This window comes from Monopterus albus, unplaced genomic scaffold (assembly GCF_001952655.1).
Source record: "Monopterus albus unplaced genomic scaffold, M_albus_1.0 scaffold48.1, whole genome shotgun sequence".
Taxonomy (NCBI): domain Eukaryota; kingdom Metazoa; phylum Chordata; class Actinopteri; order Synbranchiformes; family Synbranchidae; genus Monopterus; species Monopterus albus.
Window position 1 is genome coordinate 87,077 of NW_018127928.1, and position 22,166 is coordinate 109,242.

The following is a 22,166-nucleotide window of genomic DNA, read 5'->3' on the forward strand; positions in this document are numbered from 1 at the left end:
GTAGGGAAATCAAAGAAAGAAACACAAAGTGAAAATCAGGTAAGGGCACTTTTCAAACTTCTATCTTCATCCTATGTTTTTCTTTAGTCATTTTAATGTAAAATACATATATATATGTTTCTTTTTACAGTACTTGGCCATCCCCATGGTCGAGCAGCCCTTCCCACATGCCAGCCTCCCGCCCACACCCAAAGGAAGCCCCTCTGCTCCTCCATCTCGCAGATCTACCCGGAGAAAGACACCACCCTCACAACCCAATGACCTGACATCACCAAGAAATAATAAGCAAGTTTATGACAAGATGGCAAAGGACAGAGAGAGGCAGAGGAACACAGTGCAGGAAGAGGAGAGCTCCATCGTGTATGCTGCGCTCAACCATCAGCTGCCAGCGGGGGCGGCTCCTCGGCCCCAGAGACTGCAGGAGGAGTTTTCAGAGTACGCTGCAATCCATGTGTCTTAAAGACCCAGTGGACTAAAAGACTTCAAAATGAAGTGAGGACGGGGAGTAACATGCTTGTTGAGTTTGGCATGAGAAAATTCACGTGGCCACACACTAGAAGACATCAAACTGGTACATCCCAGAGGAGTTGAAGAGGGCAGTTAAAAGGAGATACAATGTCTCAGGGGAGACAGACACAGAAAACATGTCTTGGACAGTCAAAATGCCCTTTTTGTGTTTTTTCCCACATATTTTTTAAAAATGGCTCCATCACAACATAAAGAAGCTAAAGCACAGACTGTTCCACACAGTCTAGCTGAAACTTCAAAGATTTGCCCAATAATCTAAGCACTAAAAATCTAAACTTTACCAGCTGGTCAATAGTGTTTTTGTTCCATCTTGCTCAAGCTGAAGTTTGGTGGCACATTTCTGATAACATTCTGAGGTCAACACCTCACAATTCAACCAATATGAAAGATAAATGTTTTAAAAAAGCCAAGAGAAGAGTGAGAGACGTGAGGAAAATATCGTCAAACACATTACACCTTTCTCAGTCTGTGGTTGCAAGTAAGAGCAACCATGAGTTGAGATAGTTTTCTCATCAGACATTTATGTTGATGTGGAATCACCAGAGCAGAGCTAAACTAAGTGCAGCAATCACACCTGTTTCAGAGTTTGAACTCCAGAGTTCAGTTTAGCAAATTTGAACTCGCAAGGATGTGAGTTTGAACAGGCTGCACTCTGTACTGAGAAAGGCCTAGTCTGTGCACACCGACAAAATAGAGAAGAGGTCTAACTGGGTACAGTAGTCCAAAAATAATACATATTCTACACAGACACTAAATAGACAGACATGTTTTGTTGAACCGTTCAGTCCCTTCAGTAATTTTTCATATTAACAATTTTGGACAAGGTACATAAATATATTACAACATTTTCTATCATGTTGTGAGCAACAACTAAGACCAAAGAAAATAAGTAGCTAATAAGATCAGCTAGTATGCATAATAAAACTATAATAATTTGATTTATTTTGGTTGCTATACCCAGAAATGTTGCTGCTTTTAATTCCACTAGTACAAGAATTTTATGAACCATATTATGTTGTGAGCTGCCATATTGCAAGTCCCTTAATCAACCCTTGCTTCGATTATGATGCTGCACAAAGAGCTTCATTGGGCCGTGCCAGTGAACTGGGGGACATGTTTGGTCATCACAAACCTGTAGTTTATACTGAGTCAAATATACACTGTCCTGCCACTGTAAATACTCACTAGAATGCCAGAATGAATGTGTATTAATCTGCTACTGAAAATAGTCCCCAACAAATTCACTCACCTGTTGGAATAACTTTTCTCAAAACCTACAATTCTCACTTGTTTTAGGAGATTACTTTTTTGACAGTTTGTAAAATTGTCCCAACTTCAAAGAACTTTTGTAGTAATCAATGAAGTTGGGGCTGAATGTCACATACAAGGTGACAATTTGAAAGATAGTGAGAGATAGACTAATGTTGCACTGGATTTTGGTGTTGACAATAAGAAAAATATTGAATTGCATCCACCTTATTCTCTAAGCGGGGAAAGGGCTGAAATCAGGCTACGAAGACCTCAGATTCCAAAAGGCCAAAAGCACCCCCATCGCTTATCAAGCTACATCTTTACAGAACCTTTGCAAATGATCTACAACTGCTGTGGATTTGATTGTGATCTTGGTTTGAATGTTTTGTGCACTGGACTCACCGCACGTTAAGGCTGTGACTTTGTGCTGTTGCATGTCCATGACTTGAAGTTACTCTTCTGAGTAACAACACATCTGACTACAGTAATGGTTTCATGAGCTTACAACCTACATCATATCAACTGCTGACTCACTTTCCAACTGTCCGAATGACTACTGAGCTTCATTGTGACTTCCTTCTGTGTTGAGAAAAAGAATGTATTAATAACCATTTTGTGCAATCAAATAATATAATCAGCCCTGTGATGGACTGGCGACCTGTTCATGGTGGAGCCTGCCTCTCATCCAGTGTCAGCTGGGATTGGCTCCAGCCCCCCACGACCCTGTTCAGGAATAAGCAGTATAGATAATAGATGGACAGAAATAATATAATGCATATCCATAACAGTTTGATTTGAATTAAGATGATGCCTTCACTGCTCACTCACTTTTGTACTGTAAATACCATGGAAGCAAAAATGTTTACTAAAAAAAATCCCCAAACTTTCAGATTTACCAAGGATGATGTGTGTGTCTGCGTGCGATTAAAATGTCCTTTTTGCACTGACACATATTGTATGTTGTGTGTGTTTTCCTTTACACTAGGAGGTGTAATAGGGGTGTTTTCACAGTAAAGCCCACCATAATCCAGAAGAGGAAGTAAAACAGACCACAAGTGATTTGCTGTGATACAAAGCACACGAACAATAATAATTACTTTACAGAAGTGGATAGCGACATCTTATTTCCACCATGAGGTTTAACTACTGCTGGACCATCATCTTTCATGTGCTCATCCTGTTGATTCTCACTGTGGATGCTCATAGTAAGTTATTGTTTATTCTTCCTACATCGCTCACTCGGAATCTGAGCAGGACTTTGTCGCTAGGTCATGTTTTTATGATTAATAAAATAAATGTTGTTTTATGGTGTTAATGGTTATAAATACTGAAAAGATGTCAAATAAGCTTATGAAACCTCATACACTTAGTCAAGAGAAGGATATAGTACAACCGCACACACCCAGACTTAGCAGCACAGCATTAAAACTCAAATAAACTAAAGAAGAAACCAAACAAAAAAAGGACAAGTAAAGGAGGGTTTAATACAAATGACTGTTAAAATGACAAAATGTCAGATGGGTCTTTAGTTCACTTCTTTTAAGTCAGGAAGTGTTATGTGTAATACACGGAAGGACCCAAGTATGCAGACACACAAGCCGAGTGAAGGTTCAAGTGCAACTTTAATAAATACAGGGCAAAAATAAAAAGCGACGAATATACAAGGGTTCAACCTGACTGAGTGAAACGAAACATCGACTAAGGCCAACAACAAAAACAGTTCAGTCAGGGAACGAGTAAAACTAAACAAACATAAAACTGAAGAAACAAACGAGTAAATCCAAAAACTCAAAGAGAAACAGACTGAAGGAATCCAGGGCAGGAACAAACAGAAGAAGCATACAGACTTACAAAAATATGTGAACTGGCAGGGTGTGGTCAACAGAAAGAGAAAGCAAATGGACCAGCAAGAGACTGAGGAGGAGGAGAATACATACACAAGACACCAGAGGATAATGATGGACAGGTGAACACAATGAGTGGTGATTGTAGACTTGAGTAAAGCTGGAGCAGGTGAGATGACACAGGACAGGATGTCTAACTAAAATACAGTATAAACACAAAACAGGAAGCAAGACCACAAACTATAACAGAAAGAGCTTTAATGGCGTATGAGTTGGTGGAAAATATTAACCATACCTCATTTAAACCAATCACTTAAGGCAGAAGAAGCTATACCTGTCTTTTCTCAGCCCCCTGCATTTGAAAAATGGTGATTCTACTTTGCACTGGTAAAACCTAGGCTATATATTGTATGGTGGAAGAGCAGTGTAATGACTGAGCATGAGTGTAATTCTAATAAGTTACATAAACTCATGTAGAGTCACCATCAAAGACTACAAAATGTACGGCAGCACTTTCTCTCAAATTTCACCCCTTTGTTTAAGACTGACAGACCCTGGTCCCAATCTTTACTCCATCACTAACTCTAACATTTATAAAACTTGTGTTTAATTTGGAAGAATTTGTTTCTGTAATGTATAATATATCGTTCTCTTTAACAGGAATCAAATTCAGCTGTTTCGTAGTATCAAGCAAGGATGAATTCATTTTCTCATTTGTAAGTTGCATGTGTGTGTTGTCATTTTTCTCCTGCAGGTGAAGATTCAGATTGTGAAACAGAAATGAAAGTACGACGCCAGACAGTTTACGAGGCCTTACTTGGACAAGAGCTGAAGATAAACTGCACAGTTGCTTTCTGCAACAGTTCACCACCAACAGTCTCCTGGTTTAAACTTGAGAAATCCTCTTCTGTGAAAGTCAGCAGTAGCAGTCACATTAAAATAGAGTGGAAAAGTTCAAACCAGTCAGAAGGATTATCGTTTCTGACTTTCCAAAACATTCTCAGCAACGACTCAGGTCGGTACCAGTGTCTAAGTGGAGGCAGTATGAGTCATGCCATCTCCGTCTCTGTCTATGTGGTCAGTACCGGTGTCAAAGTGGATACACTGTTAGTCATGTCATCTCCGTCTCTGTCTATGGTGAGTGCAACTCTTCAGTAATTTAATACATCAGTACTGGACTAAACTGACCTAAGAAACCTGTGGTCACATAATTCAGATGACATTTCTGACTTCTGCAAATCATAGTGAACAGATGCAGTGTTATGTTTTGGTTTCATATGGAAGTATAAATCATCTTCACCCCTTCTGTCTTTACATCATTAACCCTGTAAAGCCTCACACATCAAAAAATAGCCAGAACATTCTAATTTTTTGGAACTGAGATGTTTATTAAACCTTTTAACAAAATCCAAAAGAAAGTTCAAGATTCAAGATTTTTATTTGCCATTTATGCATAGACAGACAGTCCGGGCATATAGGAATAAATGTGCCATATTATTTTGTTTATTTTTATTTTTTTGTATCACATTTGATACATGGGGCAACTTTGGCAATTTTTTTGCTTAGAAACCTGCGTATCAAATATGATACAAATGGTTTTATAGGGTTAAGACAGTAGCTCTGTATTGTTTTATAGGTGATAGTGAGGGTCCCAGTCTTAAATCAAAGAATGACACAAGTAAGAAAAATGCAGGCTATATCATAATATGCAGCAATGCTGCTATTCCACATGGTTTTCATGGCTTATCTTTAGTGCTGTCACTCTAAAAAAAACAACAGAATGAGAATAATCTGAATGTTTTCCAGATTATGTCGAGCCCACCACAGTTACATGGACGACTTTGGGTGAGAAAGCATCATTTACTCTCTCACAGTGGTACTGCTAACAGTTGTTATATGACTTATAGGTGTCAGATAAATCCTAAAGTATTCTTCTACATGAACTAAATGTACATGTGTCAATAGTTCCTTGATGCTGAGCCTTTTATTCTGCAGGAACCCCAGAAACACAGGACACTTTCTGGCCAATTGTGTTTCGTGCTCTTGGAGTAATGGTGTTTTTCATCGCAGTGATAGTCATACATGCATGTGTTACAAGAAAGCAAGCGTGTAAAGGTGAGAGTTGTGATTTTTACATACAGTAGTCAAATAAATCCTCAGTGTCAGTCAGCACTCTGCAGCTCTCCTGCTGTCTCACCTGTCTAATACTGAAAAACAGATTTAAAATGCCAAAGGACAATAAGAATAAATACGCCATATAGTACATTTATACTATCATGATTCTGATAACCGTCACTGATCTCACCTGTCTTTACAAGGTGCCTGCTGTGCTGGAGAATTCAGGAACTCAACAGATCCAAACCACCAGCCTTCCCATCGTGCCTCACCTAACGTGCAGATCTATGCCAATGTACCATAATGACACACTCCACGCCTTAAATCAAAGTTAAATCCTGTGACAAATTATTCATTTCAAGATTGCAACCTGTATCTGATATGTTACATTTCAGTTAGGCCTGAACTATTACTGCACTTTGCATTTTGATGTTTTTTGACACAAATTAATGTCATTCTTTTAAAAAAATATAATCTTTGTTTTACATTTACAAATATAGACAATTTCCTCATGGTGGTGAGTTTATTGTCATGAATATTGTGACTGTTGACTCCATTTTGTGCTTTAAAATTCCTGTAAATTAAACTATAACAACTCAGAAGTGAAAATTCTTGCATGAAAAAGCACTGCCTACCACGGCCAAGTGTGTGTGCACACAATGCAACACATTTACAGGTGAATAGTTTTGTTTCCTGTACAGGTATCAATCTTGCACATATCCGGTTTTAAACATGATTGTCTATATTGGTCTGCGTTTCTGCACCGTTGTTCTTTATGCTCTCTGCTGATGTTGACTGAAGAAAACTTCAACAGTATTTGATGTGCATCTGGGAGCAGACAGACTGTCAGCTGAAGAACAGGAAGCAGAATGAAACCACACGTCACATACCCATGTGTACAAACAAAGGGATGGAAGTTTTTTTTTTCAGTGAAAATATATAAATCATGTAGCCACTACTTAGCATCAGACACAAGCTCAGGCTATTAAAGGAATTGCATTGTATTTTGAAATTTTATCTAAAGTTTAAAAAATTGAACATGCATCCTCATATTTAAATAATTTATTGTGCATAAATGATAAACAGGCACAACATTACTTAAAAATCCAACAGTAGTTTATGAAATATGAAATTTGCTGGCTAATTTAGCAAATCTTAAAAACATGTTAAGAGGAAGTGTGACCACATGGTTAGCTAACTAATACACAACAAGGATCTGTGAGGCAAAGCACAGTGGTTGTAGCATTTGAGGTAAATGTTAATACATCTGTTAGCATGCTAACCTTTACTATTCAGAAACAAACACAAAAAGATTTTAGTTGTTTAATTCTGATGCTGTTGCAGCGTGAGTTGCATCACTTGCTAATAAACTACTGAAAATCCTAACACAACGTACGCCACATTTAGTGTAAGTCACCTTTAACTTACAGGTGCTGAAGCTTGTTTGGCTCATCACAAGATCATCTCTCTCCCACCTTGAATTCAGGAAATGACACCTTTCAGTACAGACTGAAACCAGGTACAATCTAAATAATAACTGAACCGAACATCTCAGTAGTCTCCTCTTTTCTAAAGGTTACATATTCTCTGCAACAGGAACCACATTAAAAAGACTTTTTAAGTTAGAAAACATTATTTGTCATACACATTAAAAGGCAGTGGAATGTAATTTATAAAGTAAAAATATCAGAAGACATTTTTATATTTTTACAGAGTTGACCAAATATCTATACAATTCATTTGTAGTTATAATTGGCACTAAATGAGCAGCTGCTTAGCACCTCATGATTTGAAGTAACAAAGCTGTAACCACAGTTTCTGATTTTCGTGTGAAAGTGCTGTAACTGATTTGTATGGTGAGTGAAGAGAGAAGTGGTGATAGGGGGTTGGACTCACAGCTCAGGGCTGCATGTAGCATGTGGAACAGCACGCTCGTGGGATGTGCTACCTCTATGGTTGTGAAATTGCTAAAAGTTGACATGCTCTGCTGCACTGTGTGCACAATCTGGTACAGTCACTCACACACACACACACAACCAAACCACTCCACTGCAGCATAGCCCACCAACTACACACTCATCGCCCCTTCCAAGCTAAGAACAAGGAAGTTAAAAAAAACGTGTGTGTTGGGCTGTTTTCAGCTGTTATTAGATGCCAAACTCTTCAACAGCGGTGTCAGCTTTCCCATTATGTTTTGTTGGCAAAGCTGTGTACAAAATTAGAAATTAAGGCTGGATGGACCAAGGGGAAAAGTTGAGAACTGTCACCTTGAAGCACGCTAAACAAGGTCGCCACCTAGTTGTGTAGAAGCCAAACCCAGGATTCTGCACTTAACAAGGCAAGAGGCCAGATGGTGTCTTGTTTTCTTGGTGATACAATGACAGATCAACAAAACCCTTAAAAACTTTAAAAAGGAAAGAAAAGTGAAATTATTATTTCCTATCAGTGTTGCTCCATAATGGCTTAAAAGCCACAGAGGTACCAAAACATAAACACATTGTGATTTTATTGTGAAGGTTTGCACAGTTTCCTCCAGATAAACCCTTATGTTTATATTAACTATCAAATAATTTGCTTTTATGGCACCAGCCTCACAGATAACAATCTAAATAAATTTGTCAAATGCTACTCAGTGCCTCCAAGTAACAGAGGAACTACTTCGCCTTTCCTGTCTTTATGAGGATTTTGGAAACAGTAAGGGAAAAACTGTCAGAACGGCGTTTGGAGACGACTTCACAATGGTCCACTTCAGACTGCAGAACCAAAGATTTTGTTCCATCTCTCAACTGAGCACAGTTTGTTTTTTGCTATTAGAAAGAACAGAAAAAATATTATTGATTGTGATTCATAGATATTTTCAAGTAACATCAAAGCAACTGCATCCTGTAGTCTTCAAGTTTTACTCACAGTTGGTGTTCAAACCCACAACAGTTTCCAGAGTGTATTTCAAATGACAGGTATCTTACTTTGGCATGAACTCTGACTCAGACTCAAATAATAAATATCTAATATGATACCTGAAAAATTGGTTGTAAAAAAGGCACAAAGAAGAGTTGATACCACTCACAAGGTCTGAGAGTTAAGCAGTAAAGCTTCTGGAGTGGGCTGTGGAGGAAATGAGTTTCCAATTGTGTAACTTGAGGTCAGGTTAATGTACCACGCACTGTTTTTTTTACATCACAGTGTAACCAAAAATGTCAAAGGTATCCAAGACAATTCAGAGACTTTAGTCACAAGTCCACTGAAGTTTCTCCAAAAACCATCTGATGATCTCTAAAATACTGATGATAAAAACAAGCAGTGAAACAACAACAGGTAAAGTCTCATGTTTAATTTGTTCCAGCAAGTGCTGATTCACTCAGCACCAACACAGGAAACTATTTGTCAGATACTAAAAGGTGAATACTGTTCAAAAACACTGAATACAAGAGAATGAAACAGAAATGTTTGACAGCAGCTTTAGTATCTGTACTAAGTTTTGTAAAAGCACTGTGTCTATCAAGATTCAAACCTTATGATCACCTTAACACTTCTATGTGAAAGAAGACAATATGTTTAGGACCCAGTGGCTGAGTCTAATAGGTACTACACTACATACAGTATTTTATACATGATATAGTTGTAGGAAGAGTTTTGACACAGTGAACTATATACACAGCCAGTGTAAACCTAATGTTTCCCCAAGTCTGCACGTAAAAAACTAACACTGGTGCTCCCTGGGATTTGGCTCTGAACGTTCTGAAACAGTGCACACAAACACGTGCACACTCACACACACATACATTGCGACACTCCAAATTTCTCAAAATTGACACAGACACGTATGAAGATACACAAGGCTCATTCACACAGGAATTGTTTGGGCGGTGTGAACCACTGAGCACATGAAGGTTACAGGTGGACCCCCCCCCCCCCCCCCCCCCCCACCGCCGGCCCACACCCACAAGCCAAAAAAAACATCCCGCCGCACTGTCTGGCACAGCACAGCAGCCATAAATAACCAGCCTCTCATTATTTCCCACTCAAACAATCTCAGTCTGAGTCACTCATTGTTCACTACAAGTTTGATTTTACGTTCCATTTGTGTGCTTCTCTTTGAGTTCATGTAATTTCCAGGTCGAGTTCATAACTGGCACAGCACCCTTTAGGATTTTAGGTGACAACAACTTGTGGTGGCCATTATGTAGGTCCACAGAACAACAATGTATGCACTTCTAGCCACACTAAAATCCTATTCCTTGTCATCTTATTACATGAAAACAAAGGTTTCTGCCAAAGTTAGAGCAGTTTTATTTCTGTTGAGGGATTTTTGTGTCTGTGTTCTTCTCACTAGACTGAAGTGTGTGAGACTCAGCAGGGAAAAGGTGACATCGCGTACGTCTGTGCACCAGTGAGAACTGAGCAAACTTTCAGTTTATGACTGATGACACCTGTGTGGTCCACACGCATCACGCTGATGATAATTGGCTAAGTTCTGGACCATTAAACTCTTTTATAGCTACTGTTAGGATACCTAATCAAGTTCAACTGTTGCCTACCTAATCTAATGTTATTTGAAAGAATTAAGAGTTTAGTTAATTTTGAAAGAAAACAGAAAAATATAACTTATTACACTGGTCAGCATCAGTGACCTGATCTCACACACACACTGCAACAATCTTAAGGTAGAGTTTCGCTGCAGCTCCATGATGGCACCAGATATATTGATTCAACCCCAAGACTCGTCAATAATCAAAGGTACTTTTCTACTGTAACTGTACTAACTAGCATTAGATGATGTGGTTTTACTTTTATTTACTTTGTAGTAGATGCATTTGTTTACACTAACAGGACCTTCCCAGCTCATGGAAGCAGAACCAGTAGCTCTGTTCCCTTCCATCTGCACACTGAGCTGAAGGGCACGGTGCTGAGCAGCTAGCTGGAGCTTCATCAACGCGATGGTGACACTGGGCTCTAAATCAGTCTGGACAGAAAGACAGAGAGAAACACAAACAGTTAGATGGTCAGCTGCTATCTTTGTCCCAAGACCACCAGAACATTTCCTCATTTCATTTCCAGTTTTGCATAAATCACACAGATCAAATCTGTCTGCCTGTCTTCAAGCTGTGATAGCCTTTTTCTAACAGGACATTCCTGAGATTTCAGCAGTCAAAAGTCGAGCACTTTGTATCAGGTTTGTAGGATGCTGGCCCATTTTTCTGTTTATCCATTATGCAAACACTTTAACATGAAACAATTACAGCTGGCAAATCTTTTACTATATGTCCTTCAATCACACATTATAAAATCATTAATCCAGTAAAGTTTTAACACAATTTAAGGTAAGCAGCAACAAATGTGCAGCAAAAGTGATGTGATGTACATCTGATCCAACTCTTTTAATTCTCATAGCACAAATCTACAAAGAAAATAAGACAAAAAAATTCTAACCATTAGTAACCAGTGAGGAGTGAGGCAAAAATGTCTTAGCGTCATGTGCAGAGGCTGGATTTTCTTGATATAGATCCCACACAGGAATGCAACAATAAGCACACGTCTGTGCACAGAGCCCTCAAATCGCCCACTCAACTCCAAAAAGACCATGATGCATACAATAATGAAACACTGCAGGGATTCCACAGCCTGCTGCACCTCAGTGTACATGTGGCAACAGTGTGAGTTATTTAAAGGTGGCTCACATAGAAAAGTGGCGCGTTAACACAGCTGTGTAAGATACTAGAAAACCACACGCTACAGAGGCCAAAGCACAAATTCATTTTAAGAAAACGTTTAATTTTAAAGGTGGCTGTTTTCTGCCAGCAGGGGTCACCTTCATCCTACTAACAGGCTGGTGAGCTGCTGCTTTTAAAATATTATGAATTTGTTCCTTCTTCCTCCCTCTAATCTCTTTGGAACAATCAGTGCAACCCTCAGTTCTGCCCACATGATTCAATGGGCCGTCTGTGTTTGTGTGCCGGACCGGATGTAGTCCCTCCCCTGTACTTCCTGTGGTGTAACAGGTTGAAAGGTGCCACTAAAAACATTTGCTCTTATCAATAGAAGGTTCTTATCTGTGGTCAGCTTCCTGCGCTTGTAGTTATGCAACTACTATAACGTACAGGCTTTACATCTCTATCAGGCCACGCCAGAAATCATGGAAACACAGACACAAATAGACCAGCAGCATTTTACTGGAAAACCCTCAGGCCCAACTTCCCAGCTGTGATTATTGTGAGCAGAAGCTGAATTACACCCACTGATTTAGAGGGAACCACAAAAGCCATTTTGTGGCCCTGGTTGCAGTTTGACTGCAGCCGCAGACATCACAGTTTCTCGGGTCAGTCGCAATGGGTTTCTCAGTAGCTCAACATCTAAAACACACTTAAAACATCTGTCAACAGACTCTGCAGTATGGAGCCTTGAAATAACTGTAAACTGTACTGCAACCAATGTACTGGTGTGCATCTCTTCAGTTCATCCAAATGATAAAAAGTGTATATTCCCTTTTAGCTCAAGCGGCCATGCAGATAGTATTAGCCTCAATTTTGAGATGTGAACTTTGTGCCACCTCTCCAGAATAAAATGACATTAAAGGCCACATATTTTCTCAGTCTGTCTTCCTCTGAACAGTGGTTCCTACTAGAGCTCAAAGCAATCTAGCAAATTTAGAGTAGGTTTTTTTTATTAGTTTTTTTCAGTGACAAGTTTCTGTATGAGGGCATCAATTAAATCCAACCAAACCACAGCCACATGGTTTTGATGAAGCAGAGTGTTTGAAAATGTAACTAATTTTTAGTTTCAAATGGTGACCTTGTTTTGAAAACAAGTTTTCATAGGGACTATTTGTTTTGTAGAAGGATGTTCACAGTGAGGGCTGTGAATTATTCAGTGCACCTGGGACAGTGTTTCTAGAAGAATACAGATTTTTCTTTCTAAAACATCGTAAAAAATAACTAAAGCCACCTTATTTTATGGGAATGGCAGCAGAACTCACAGAGGACCAATATTGGTGAGTGAGAAAATGTCTTTTTTGTAATTTGGGTGAACCAAACATTTCACAGGAATGAACTGTTATCACTATGTATCACTTCCTGCTGCAGGTAGCATGTAAAACCGACCCCCTTTCCCAAGCAGTGAATGTGGTTTTATTCCCTAAATTCTCTGCACACTGTTGTCATGTGTGATGGGATTTAAAAACACATGGAGGGATGTGACAAAGTGAACCAGGCCAGCTCCAAATATTGGTAAAATTCCTCAACACACTTTGCATTACAGATCTCTTCCACTAAACTGCCATCTGAATCACATCACAGTAAAGGCCTGTGTGCCAAGCCAAGACAAGGAAATACAGCATGTGTGTGTGTCTGTGCACTTGAATGTGACAGGGGGTTGTTATCAGCTAGCTTTCAACTGCTCCAGTTCCTCCTTGTTCCCTCCTCCAGGCCCCTACAGTCTGTCTTCCCCCATGGTGCATGGGATTAGACAGAGAAAGAGGGTCTTTTCTTCTGGCTGCTAACTCAGGACAATCAGCTCAACCACTTGTTATTCTGCTCAGGATCCACACAGTTGGAAAACAAGGAAACTTTGGCAAAGACTTTCAAGCAATGTGGAGCATCTCAAGAAAATAGACACTTCCTAAAAATCTATTTTTGCAGTGACCCTGGAACCTCTTCAAGAAATCCTTCACAGAATTTTGGCCACAAGTCATAGTCCAACACAACAGTGTCATTCACATGCAAAATGGTATGTGGGACTGTCAAGACTGTCCCAGAGGAGTTAGGGATGGGAGAGAAAAATAAATACATCAACAGCACAACTGAGGCCTGTGTTGTGTTGGACCCATGTGGGCAAAAGTTGGTTTTGGAACTTGGCAGAACTTAGTTGGAATGAAGTGGATGTGTCCGTATCTCAGGAAACTGTGAGTACACGGCCTCAACCTTTTTTATCATGCAAGAAAAACCTTGCAAAAAATCAAACATTCCAGGCCCATGCAATTATGTCAAAAATATCAAATATAAACTAAACTCATAAAGCCGTGGGACCGTCCTGACCTCAACACATCAGCGCCCACTTTTGTTTTTCTTCCTTTACAACCACAACTTTGGTTTGGCCACTAGAATATCAGCCAAAACTTCTGTCATTGTGCAGATAAGTTCGGTTTTCCCTGCCTCTCCTTGGTGGGCAGAAAATTTATGATGAAGGGGAAGTGGGCAGCGGTCCACATGCGACAATACGCTGCTGGGATCACACTGTTTCCTTGACACCAAGAGAGGATTATGGGAAGGGCATTAACAGGAGTCAAAGGAGTGATGATGACAAATGATGAAGCATCCACCCTGACACCTCTGGGTGGAAAGTAGTGTTTATGTTTGTTCTAATCTATGGAGGCCTCTGTGAGAGAGTTGGCCTTTCGAGTGTTTATTTCCCATTTTGTGTTTACTTTAAATTTACCTATTTGTCTGTGCTTCTGCAGAACATATTTTATAAAACAGCCAATATTCTTATGTTTGTTCTAATCTATGGAGGCCTTTTCAATCATAATTATCTCTCAATGGTTAATTTTGATAACACATATAGTATCTTGACTCCCTCAGGGCCCAGTCTTTATCTGTGGCCTTTCAGGTAATTAAACATGTTTAAATACTCTAAGTAAGCAGGTGATAAAACAGCTTAATAACCGGCTCCCACAAAAATAATTTGGTTTATAGTAGTTTATCCTCCTATATTTCCTTGTCTATTATTTTCTGTCCAAAGCAGCCTGGAGTGCGCAGCAAATCAAACCTTAACAGCACCAGTTGCAATTTCTTCATCAAATTCCAAAGAGAGGGAAATATTTGGCTTTGTAGCTGCTAAATGCTTCACTGTGTTCACCAGATGAACACGGCTGAAGGATGTTGTAAAGCTCTGTGGAGCTCAGGGGAAGAGCATAGTAAATCTGGGTTTGTCACTAGGAGCGACCTCTTCATATACGTGTAGCTATGTGATCCTTTGTTCAGTTAAGAATATTTATAGCAGATGTAAGTGGAACTTTAAACAGAAAGCATGTTGTTTTCCTGTGCTACTGTGCTGTTTTTAAAGGGTGGTTTGCTGTATCAGGGGCCATAAAATCCCAGGATGATTTCTGTTTGTGTAACCAGAAGAATTGTGAACATTTCATCATAATCACTATAATGACAAGAGACACTCAAAACTTGGCCACAAAAGGCCACAAGACAAAAAAATGCACTAAATATCAGCGGAATGTTTCTCTCCCATGATAGAGATAAAGAAATGCCCATTGAAAAGACTCTATAATCTCACAGTACTGAGACTGATTTTTCAGGAGTTGTTGCTCATTCTACAACTTTGAAGGAGAAAATCCACCTTCACATACTCTCTCAACAGTAATTTTGATGACAAGCTGTTAAATGAGCGAAGTAAATGTGACTTGGGAGAATAAATGTGGGGCAGAGTTGAGACTCACCATCAGTGCAGAGGAAACACTTGCAGAGACACACACACAGACACAGGAGGAGGACCGCTGCCACACCACACACTGAGAGCAGGATAACCATGGCTGGACCCACTGCAGCACACAAACATGTACATTTACTCCAAAGCGCTGTTTATGTTTTAAAAGTACAACATTTAATATGTGTGACATCTGGACCAAACAGGTTGCATTCTATAAAGCACAGGAATAACATTTCTTCCTTCCAGTATGCTGAGACATTACAGGATTTGGGACCCCACCAAAGCAGCCATAATTACCCCTGACTAAAATAGCTGAGAATAGATGCGTAGAAAAATGAAGTCTGGTTTCTACTGTGAGTATTTGGCAAATTGACAATGACTGCAGAGTCATATAACTGGATATAAAACATCCCTATATGTATCCGGCATAAACAGAATAGGTTCATCGACCATGACAGCCAGACATCATGTATATTTGTTACAACAAAAAATGGCTCATGAGGTGATCACCGTTTGTGTTGAGCGACACTGACAGGGGTTTCTCCAGACCCTTGTGGTGCACGATGCACTTGACAGACACGTCACTGAGCAGTCCTGCCTGGAAGAGCAGCGTGCTCATCACTATTGTTGTGCCATCGCCCTGATCGTAGGCTGATGAAATGGGTGGCCCGAGGGTTCGATTGTCGCCACCAACATTCCACCTGATGTCTGCTGCAGGACGGGACTGGGCGGTGCAATTGGCCTCAGTGACTCCTGAAGGCGAGGTCACATGGCTCACCTCTGGTTTGGGTAAAACTGGGGGAAGAAAGACTGAGTCAATATTATTCTGAGCAACAAATTTAGTTAGTTTTTCACCCGAAGCTTTTTATTTCTAATCCTGACTGACCTTTTGTATTTTGTCTAAGCCAATCACACACCACAGAAAGCAGAGTGCTGTTCCTCTGCCTTCCTAATGGAGATGGAGAGGCAGAGCACATTGCCTGTCAGTCTCTCTGCCCCAAGGACCCAATGACACAAACCCAGACAGAAAACAGAGGCGCAGTGGCTTTTACTAACTGTGTGTTTGTGTTTGTGTATCTGGAGCTTTGGTTCTGTCCCTTTAGACAAAAGCAAAGCTTGTTAAGCAGATCAAGAAGCACAAACACACACAGAGGCCTTGTGTCTAGGGAAACAGTGAGCCACTCATCCCCCAGGTTTTCTCCAAAATTAATCAGCCCTTTTCCCTCACTGACAACCCTCCTTCTGTCAATAAAAAAAAACACACACAGAGGAAGCTCAACAATAGCTCACACTCCTGGAAGGTTGGCTTATGACTTCTGAAGTTACGCTCTTGTCTGACATTGTGGTTATACCTCTATGGCACAGTTAGAGGAAAAACAAGGGGCTAAGTGTTGCTGAGGGACACAGAACAGGTCAGAACAGTAGTTTAATGACCCACTACAGCAACTCTGACCTCAGGCCCTGTGGTTTGTTCATACACAGCACTTCCCTTTCCTGAGCTATATCTGGGATACGCACACACGCACACACCGGCACACATTTCCTCTCAGCCTACAGTATACCTCCTGTGCAGAATGTGTCAAGACCACCTGGAAAATAATCCCAACAGTGTCAAAGCACATGCGGGCCCACACAGGAGAACAATGTGATTTATAACAGGGCATGTGTTCAGCCTGAACAGTACAGGTTTGCCTTGATGCTCCACTATAAACTGAAGTTTCACTCGTAGTTGGATTCAGGCATAAATAATATGCTGAAAAGTGCTTAGATCATGTCATAATGGTCCTTCACATGCAGATAGAGGCTGTACAGGGAAATACTACAAATGATCCTTTCTTGTATTTACTGTAAATATTTAAGTGCCACGTTACACATTATGTATTATACCCCTAATGCTAATAGAAAGAACTCTTTGATCAGAAATGATTTTGTTCTCAGAATAATATATAAGGCATTAAAATGGGCTTAATAAATTGAAAACTGGATTCTAGTTTCCTGCAAATTCTTCAAATTGTACAACATTTACAGTAAACGACTAAATGAATGTAGAAAGAATAAAAGATGACCACAGGGAAACATTGTTCCTGTCTCCAGACTCACCATAGACAGAGAGGCAGGTTGTGGCTCTTTTACTGCCATCTGGGTATGTGTGGAATTCACAGGTGTAGCAGGCCTCGTCCTCCGTGCTGACTGACTGGATGGTCAGCTGGGTGTGATCCAGAGTTTGGCTCAGGCTAACCCGACCCCTGAACTGCTCCTCTACATTGTGGTGGCCTTGCTTGACATAGGAGGCCACAGTGGTGGTGTCGCCCTGCTCGGCAGTCTTCCTCCACAGCACCTGCTTCACCCTCTCAGGGAGGTTGTACCAGCAAGACAGTGTGGCTGGCTTCCCGCTGATGGCCGTCTTGTTGCCCTCCTGGCGCACTTTACCTGGGACAAAGAAAATGCTCCTGTTATTGATATTTATTTTAATAAAAAGACGATTCATGCACAGTGATATTTTATAGGACTGGTTTGTGTACAGGGGTAACAAACAGGAGTCAGGCAGTGTGTGTACATTTAATGATAACAATAGACCTTAGCCTACTGTCTTATTGTCTCAAGGCATTCTGGGACTTGTGCGCGAAACTAGCACTTTGACCCCAGTCAAGACACACTGTCTGACAGCCAAGATACACAAAGACTACATTACTTATACAAATAAACACCCTCGCAAAAGACTTAGTCACTACGGAAAAAAAAGAACAAAAGTTCAAATATGCAGCACTGAATAATCACTACTTGTGTTTCCAGATAACAGAAACTAGGAATTAAAATTCCAAACCAAACACAGAATCTGATTCATCATCTCAGAGCATATTGTTAGGAGCCTTAATAACTTTTAAAACAGGGATAAAATTGTGTGACAGTAGAGGCCCATTTTTGGAAGATCTGAAACTTGTGAAAAGTGGAATTCACCAGTGACGTCGATGCACGTCTGGCCTTTTTGCTGGCCCCTGGGGAAAACATCAAAGATGCAGTTGTAGCAGCCCACGTCGTCAGGCCGCACCCTCTTGATGGTGATGTAGCTGGCATCATTGGCATGGGCAGTGAGCTGCACGCTGGGTTCCTGATGGGTGATGTGAACTGGCACGCTGTGTTCGTATGATAGGAGGACCTTGCCATCTCTGAGCCAGCGGACTTGCCGGACGATGTCACCTGTTGCCGTGGAGACATTGCAGCCAAGCATGATGGGGCGACCTGCCTCTGCTATTAGCCTGGCAGGAGCTGAAACCCCACCTGATGTAAGACACAAACAGCAAGTGAGCCACGAATCAGCTCAGTCAGACTGAAAGACAGAATAGTGCATTTATACTTCATAAAGACTAGAATGTGATACATATTACTAAGGCTGCGTCAGCCAAGATTTTTTAAGGCTGAAGTGTTATTTGTTTAGTTTTGCAGTGTCTGCAAGTCCAAAAGCATTGTGTTAGATTTATGTGCTGCCATTTCTAATATCCAAAAACATGTTTTACCTCTGTCATTATGGGTTATTGTTTCTAGAATCATAGGCAATTTAATCGATTTAAAATTCAACACAATAAGATGTGAAAAAAGTGAAAGTCTGAATACTTTCTACTATAGAAGTACCATCAGTAAAATGTACTTCAAAATTTGACATACTGGTTTTTCAGATAAATGTCCCCCATGGCTGATTTATTATTAAAAGATATTATTAGAATATTAATACTGCAATACTAAGAGTTAATCGCAAGTAGTATTTACTGTTAATGTTAATTGCAACTAATTGGTTCCCAACCCAGGAGTTTGCCTGGCCCAAAGGGTTTCACGATAAAGCTGATAGCTCGTGATTCATGGCAGAGGAAAGAAAAAAAAAAGTTCTGCTACACAAATTTGTATTTTGTTGACTTTTCTCAAAACTTTGCTGTGGATAATGTTACCTCAGCCTAATAAATCTAATACAGTCTAGAAAGGACATGTCTCTTCCATGGAACTACAGACAGCTCACAGAAACCTCAAATGTGACAGGAAGCCTCAACTAGGCAAGGCTTTTGTTGTGAAGGGTCACAAGCCAAAAAGACTGGGAACCACTGGTTTAATCTTTACACTGGATTATATTTTTCCATGTAATATCTTTATCTGTAACTACACCTGTCAGATAAATGTATTGTGGTAAAAAGGTCAATATTTCTCTCTAGGGGAAGTATAAGGCAGTGCATAGTTTGGAGACTGTTCACTGTTTTATAATGGTTGGAATAAAACCTCACAGTCTATTCACCATGCATATGTATAGACTTACTGCTGCCTGCTATTTGAGGCAATGTACAACTTTGATCACATATAACATCTTCTTACAAGGAATTACAGTCCATTTAATAAACCAAAAAGTTACCAGTGGGATGCAGGACCTACTTTGTATTGTGGAAGCAGCTGCTCCGACAATCCAGAGCAGCAGACACAGGGGGAGGGCAGGCCCATACATCGCACACCGAAGTAGGCTCACCAACTGGCTCGCTGACCCAGTATTACATTCAGACTGCAGCCGAAAACACAACCACTGTCAGAGAACATCAACCACGACCTAAGGCTCACTGTGAAACCTCAGCATGATACAGATGTACCTCTGCCAGCTGCCCCACACTCTGACTTGTTGAGCTGCTGCTGGTCAGCACAGCTGCAGCTGCATCTTTCTGGTACACGTCTGCTGTAATGGGACGCATGAAGCCAGAGGATTACACTCGCAATGACAGCTTCACCTGAGCATCATAAGACTACACGCTTTGCTTAGTACATAATAAACAAAAATACAAGAATGTGAATAACTATTTTTGGTACATTTGTGCATCTGACACTGCGATTAGTTCAATATAAAACTTAACACTATTGTACTGTTTGTGTCACCAACAACAGTTGCTGATTCAAGAAACATCACCTGGGGTCTAATGGGATCCACATGTAAATAGACATGTGGATCCACAGCATGCGTCCTTCCCCAGTAAGCCCATAATCCTTTGGTGTAAAAACAAGCTGCCACTTTAATGTCTAGACAGCAGCAAACCTAGAGATTTCACAACTGATACCTGAAGTCCAACCTCAACAAAATTACAGAGGATAGATCATGATGCAAGACAGGATTAAAGGATAATGGTCATGAATATGATCACAACATGAATGAGTTTATAAGTAAGTATGCAGAGGGTGTGTGTGCTGATACAAGACCAGCCAGGTCCAGAGACTGGTTGGCTCCTCACTTGTTTAAGAAAGACAGTAGCACAAGATGCTGCTATAACCTCCTTAAGAATTGTACTGGGATCAGATCAGCAGGCCACATCTTGGACAAAAAGGTGGAAACATAAACTAGCCTTTGATCAGACTCCACAAGTGAAGTGGCCTCGCTGGGAAAGAGAAACCCACTGGACCACAAACAGACCAGGTCCAGACCTCAGAGCTTTGTGGCTGTTACTGCTTTTTAATACTGCCAAACATCTGGGTTCAAACATGCAGCCTGCTCCTGCTGGGCAACAGTTAAACAACTTCTCCACTACAAAACGTTTAACCATGTCTGGATTACAGACAGTGGATTATTATAATGGACACAACAAATAGAATTTAATCAATCAACTTTAGGTTATTGTGAAACTCAAGGAGATACACAGCATAGCCATCTGTAATGTTAGTTTATTAACTGTGCATGCAATTTAAAAGAAACCTCTTCCGTTTTTAATAATTTTCACCCTCTTTGGGGGTCAAAGGCTTCAAAGGCAGACTCAACTTATTCAGGAAAATAGTTCACATTCACCAAGAAAGAGAGCGAAACCAGACTGGAAACCTAAATCCTAAAAATTATCTCTATATCCAGATGTGCACTGAACATTTTCACCACAGCTGGTCAGTCATGACACAAAAGTTATGTGGGATTTCTTGAACTGCTGAAATAAAGCAGAAACATAACCTTTCTCACATAAAAAAAAAAGTGGAAACAGCTTTTTTCTCATACTGAAACCAGCTTGATTAATGTAATTATTCCCTTTGCTGCATGACAAACATGACAAATGGCTAAAATGATGCAGTGATATCATAATAAGGCATCAGAGAAAGACTGGAAAACACTTCACTCTGTCTTCTGAGACGCTTATCCAACAGGTGGAACAAGGCAAGTATTGCTTGGCAAAGTTATTTCTTAATCAGGTTAAATAAATTATAGCTTAATTTAAATCATAACTTAAACTTCTCCAGTTTAAATAATGGATATATTTACAACCACTACAGGAACGTTCATGTCCTGAAGAGGTGGGTGGATGTGGAAATTCTTGGATTAGACAGAAAATAAATGCAGAAGTAAATGCAAATTCAAAACTAAAAAAAATTTCATTCTAATGTTGCTGCAAAGAAAGCCATTTTGAAAATAAAACATCAAACCTACCCGCTGACAGGGGAGAACCCTGGAAAGACAAAGCTTGTTCCCAGTCTGAGATGCTCCCTGTGCTACAGGTAATGTGAAACTGAAACAGAATAATCCATGGCTCATACACCAAACTCCGACAGACCAGTGTTGAGTTCCTGCTGCCTCATTTCAACTCCTGGTCTCTTAATCCGCCTCAGCTCCTCCTCAGACATGACGCCTGAGGAAACAGGGACCTCCAGTGGACTGCTGCTGAAACTCACAACAGATTGTTCTGAATAAATCACATCATTATGCACAAGGTGAAGATTGGATCACGTTTTCTTATCACAACAAATGTGGCTCGAAAAGGCAAAACATTTTCCAAATGTTAATGAAAAATGTAAAACTTTGTAGTTTTACATGTGACCGGGCCAATATACAGGCCTAGGCAACTCAGACTGTAGTAACTCTTAGTAGTTCCCCAAGAATAACACCCCTACTGTTTTCAGAGGTCAACTTCATGCAAACTTCACCAGTACTGAGCTGCTACCCCCCAGATAAGTCCGCAAATACAGAGACGTTGGAATTATTCACACAAATAAACTTTATTT

General features: G+C 40.3%; 1 protein-coding gene and 1 long non-coding RNA gene across 3 annotated transcripts; one reads left to right on the forward strand and one right to left on the reverse strand.

The window, feature by feature from the left end:
* Nucleotides 1–5,177: 5,177 nt before the first annotated feature.
* Nucleotides 5,178–6,306, forward strand: LOC109960507 (uncharacterized). Its single transcript, XR_002275020.1, has 3 exons — nt 5,178–5,468; nt 5,619–5,738; nt 5,942–6,306. It is a non-coding gene; the product is annotated as an uncharacterized LOC109960507 (long non-coding RNA).
* Nucleotides 6,307–9,703: 3,397 nt separating this feature from the next.
* On the reverse strand, nt 9,704–21,951 carry LOC109960504 (neural cell adhesion molecule 1-A-like). 2 transcript variants are annotated; one of them, XM_020600663.1, is made up of 8 exons: nt 21,595–21,951; nt 19,793–19,872; nt 19,584–19,707; nt 18,129–18,449; nt 17,271–17,600; nt 15,681–15,965; nt 15,181–15,282; nt 9,704–10,701 (listed from the first exon to the last, which is right to left on the reverse strand). In XM_020600663.1, the coding sequence occupies exons 3-8, from the start codon at nt 19,651–19,653 to the stop codon at nt 10,697–10,699; spliced, it is 1,113 nt and encodes a 370-aa protein (XP_020456319.1). In that variant the 5' UTR covers nt 19,654–19,707; nt 19,793–19,872; nt 21,595–21,951; the 3' UTR covers nt 9,704–10,696. The 2 variants fall into 2 exon arrangements, with proteins under 2 accessions (XP_020456319.1, XP_020456318.1); XM_020600662.1 differs by having other exon boundaries at nt 19,793–19,875.
* Nucleotides 21,952–22,166: the final 215 nt, after the last annotated feature.

Excerpts from the sequence above, each read along its gene's own strand:
- LOC109960504 (XM_020600663.1), bottom strand. The coding sequence starts at position 19,653 with ATGTATGGGCCTGCCCTCCCCCTGTGTCTGCTGCTCTGGATTGTCGGA. Across the intron at positions 18,450-19,583 it reads AGCTGCTTCCACAATACAAA|GTGGGGTTTCAGCTCCTGCC; the intron begins GTAGGTCCTGCA and ends GTCTTACATCAG. Across the intron at positions 15,966-17,270 it reads AACCTGCCTCTCTGTCTATG|TTTTACCCAAACCAGAGGTG; the intron begins GTGAGTCTGGAG and ends TTCTTCCCCCAG.